Below are 3172 nucleotides of genomic sequence, written 5' to 3'. Positions count from 1 at the left end.
CTCAGCAGGGTACAATGCTATAGAGTCCACCTGACAAAGCAACTATTTTCTCCAGGGGAGCTGATCTCTGTAGTCGGAAGATCAGTTGCAAATTGCGATGTTGGGAGGACTCCAGGCCCTGCCTGGAGGATGGCACCCACAGTGGGTCTGTAGCCCACGGTGAGGCTGGTGGGATGTGGTGTCCTCTCTCTCCCTTCTCCACAGGCATGGTCCCCTTGAAGAAGCTGCACGAGGCGTTCCTCCGGTTGGCCCTCCTGCCCGCGGGGGGCACCACCAGGCCCAAGGCCTCCGAAGTGCTGAGCCTGCACCTGCTGCAGAGGGGCCTGCCCCACTGGACCTCCTTCTGCGTCAAGTACAGCGCCGTGCGCAACGACCAGTTTGGGCTCTCCAACTTCAACTGGGAGGTGAAAGGGACGAACTACCACATCCTACGGACGGGCTGCTTCCCCTTCATCAAGTACCACTGCTCCCGAGCCTCTCGCCAAGACCTGGCGATGCAGAACCGCTTCTTTACGACTCTTAAAATAATAAACTTGGGTGAGCCTCGCTGTGGAAAGGATCCCTCCCGTGCCGAGGGGGTTCATGTGATGGGGCTTCCGGGTGCTACTAGAGTGCACCAGTCATTTCAGTTTAGAAGGCCTCAAACGTCTTTCAGCTTCTGAGAGAGGATTTCGGCTGAGGAAGGAGCAGAAGTCACAGAATCTAATTTCACCAGCGTGCTTTAAGTGACTGATTCATCTTAGAGCACGTTCATATTTCAGGCTTCCCCACTGCACCTCTGGCCACCGTCTAGTGTAATTTCTCCGTGGGATGAATTGCACTGGGGGAAACCTGGGATATTCCCCTGTTGAATGTGTGCCCCCAAAGTGGATAATGCTTCTCTCTGCCAGCAGGGTGTAGCAGTTAGATTAGAGTGATAGATCTGGAAGATGTGGGTTCAAATCCCCACTGTACCATGGAGGCTTGCTGGGTGTCCTTTGGGCCAGTCACACACTCTGAGCCCAGCCTAACTCCCAGGGTGGTTGTGAGGATCAAATGAAGGAAGGGAGAATGATGTTGTAAGCTGCTCCGCATTGGGGAGGTATAAATATCAAAATAAATAAGAACAGGGCTATTTTTGGGCAGGAACGCACAGGAACGGAGTTCCGGCTGGCTCCCGAGTTGGCCATGCCCAGCAGGAACTCATTAGCATAATAGGCCACACCCAACAGCAGAAACTCATTAGGATTGGCTACATTAGGGGTGTGTGGCCTAACATGCAAAGGAGTTCCTGCTACAAAAAAAGGCCCTGGGTTTTGACAACAAACAAAGTAAACAGAATAAGAAGCAAAAGGTGGGTGTGGCTGGATGACCACACTTCTGGTAACATGGGGGTGCGGCCTAATGGGCTAATGAGCTGTGCTGTCAGGGGGTGTGGCCTAATATGCTACTGAGTTTCTGCTGTTGGGTGTGACCTATTATGCTAATGAGTTCCTGCTGGGCTTTTTCCACAAAAAGAGCCCTGAGAATAAACAGTAAATAGAAGAAAGATGTGCACACCCTCCTGAATAGGGTTGCCAGGTCTGGGTTGGAAAATACCTGGAGACTTTGGGGGTGGAGCCAGGAGAGGGCGGGGTTTGGGGAGGAGGGGCTTCAGCAGGGTCCAATGGCATAGAGTCCACCCTCCAAAGCAGCCATTTTCACCAGGGGAGCTAATCTCTGTCAGCTGGAGGTCAGTTTTCAAAGCGGGAGATCCCCAGGCCCCACCTGGAGGCTGGCAACCCTACCCCTGAATAGCTTCTATAGGCGTCTTTGTTCATGTGGACACGGCTTAGTTCAACAGAGCAAAAGACGTTGTCCAGGCCTGCATCTTGTAAACTGTATGAGCACGTGCAGGACGCCTGCCAGATGGCCGAAACAGGAATCTCCAAAGAGGGACCCGAGGATACCTTAGTGCAGTGACTGGGCTTTGTTTAGGGTGGTTCTGAAAAAATGGCAAAATGATATCTTTTAACTCAGTCGTCGTTTTCAACCAACAGCTGCCCCCAAGTAAAACGTAGCCTCTGGCAGGGGCAGGGCTTTTTTTGTAGAACAAGCCCAGCAGGAACTCATTAGCATAACAGGCCACACCCCGACAATGCAGCTCATTAGCACATTAGGCCACACCCCATGCCTTCCCTGGGCTTCCCCGGGCGCCCCGTGGCTGCGGGGAGCCCAGGCAAGCCGACCCTTGGACAGGCTAGAGAAGGCATAGCAGCTTCCGGTCTCGATGGCACTCACTCATGATCTCTTTCCAGCCAGTTTAGTGTGGTGGTTAAGTGTGCGGACTCTAATCTGGGAGAACCGGGTTTGATTCCCCACTCCTCCGCTTGCACCTGCTGATGTGACCTTGGGTCAGTCACAAGCTCTGGCACAGCTGTCCTTGAAAAAGAGCCGTTCTGGTTCCTGTCAGAGCTCTCTCAGCCCCACCTACCTCACAGGTTGTCTGTTGTGGGGAGGGGAAGGGAAAGGAGTTTGTAAGCCGCTCGGAGACTCCTTTGGGTAGTGAAAGGTGGGGTATAAATCCAATCTCTTCTTCTCTCTTCTTCTTTCCTGATCGTTATGCTTCTTTTCTAACCACGCTAGGTCTTTTTTTTGCTGCCACTGTCCTAAAGCATAGTGTCTTAGACTGTTTTTGAATTCAGAACCTAACAATGGTTAGTAAAATGTGAAAAAAGAGGGCCAATATTAAAAACTAACTGTAGAAAATATATAGAAAAGATACATGTATTTATTAATTACACATTTTAAAACATATATAAGGGCCCATTCACATCAAATATATAAATAACATGGCAATACACACGGGCTTAAAAACCTGACCTGACGCGTTTCGGCCAGAACACTGCTTTTCACTTGGGAACACACTGGCAACACAATCAAAGAAGGCAAATCAAATCAAAAGTCTATACTTTAGAACCACTGGGCAAGTGATTGCACTTTTAAAGATCTCATTGGCATATTTATTGTGTGCCTGGTGGTTTTATGCTGGAACAACTGGTGTTCTGGTCCATGTTGAATTTATATTTTGTACCCATTCTGATTGTGTCTACATGATTGTATTATATTTATATAGCCATCTTGCCACTCCATTGTTTGACCTCTGAGAAAGGCCTATGCAGGCCGAAACGCGTCAGGTCAGGTTTTTAAGCCC

The 3172-nt window shown here is 50.1% G+C and overlaps 1 protein-coding gene across 1 annotated transcript in view; it reads left to right on the top strand.

Annotated features, from left to right (window-relative positions):
* LOC107113284 (chromosome unknown open reading frame, human C15orf61) overlaps positions 1-662 on the top strand; it is a 2537-nt gene extending 1875 nt beyond the window's left edge. Inside the window, exon 2 of the mRNA XM_015414595.1 lies at positions 205-662. Coding sequence (XP_015270081.1) covers positions 207-662 — 456 coding nt within the window. The 5' untranslated portion in view covers positions 205-206. The remainder of the gene's footprint in view (positions 1-204) is intronic.
* Positions 663-3172: the final 2510 nt, after the last annotated feature.

This window comes from Gekko japonicus, unplaced genomic scaffold, assembly GCF_001447785.1.
Source record: "Gekko japonicus isolate JY-2015 unplaced genomic scaffold, Gekko_japonicus_V1.1 scaffold698, whole genome shotgun sequence".
NCBI classification, from domain to species: Eukaryota; Metazoa; Chordata; class Lepidosauria; order Squamata; family Gekkonidae; genus Gekko; species Gekko japonicus.
This window is presented reverse-complemented; position numbering and strand designations above follow the sequence as displayed.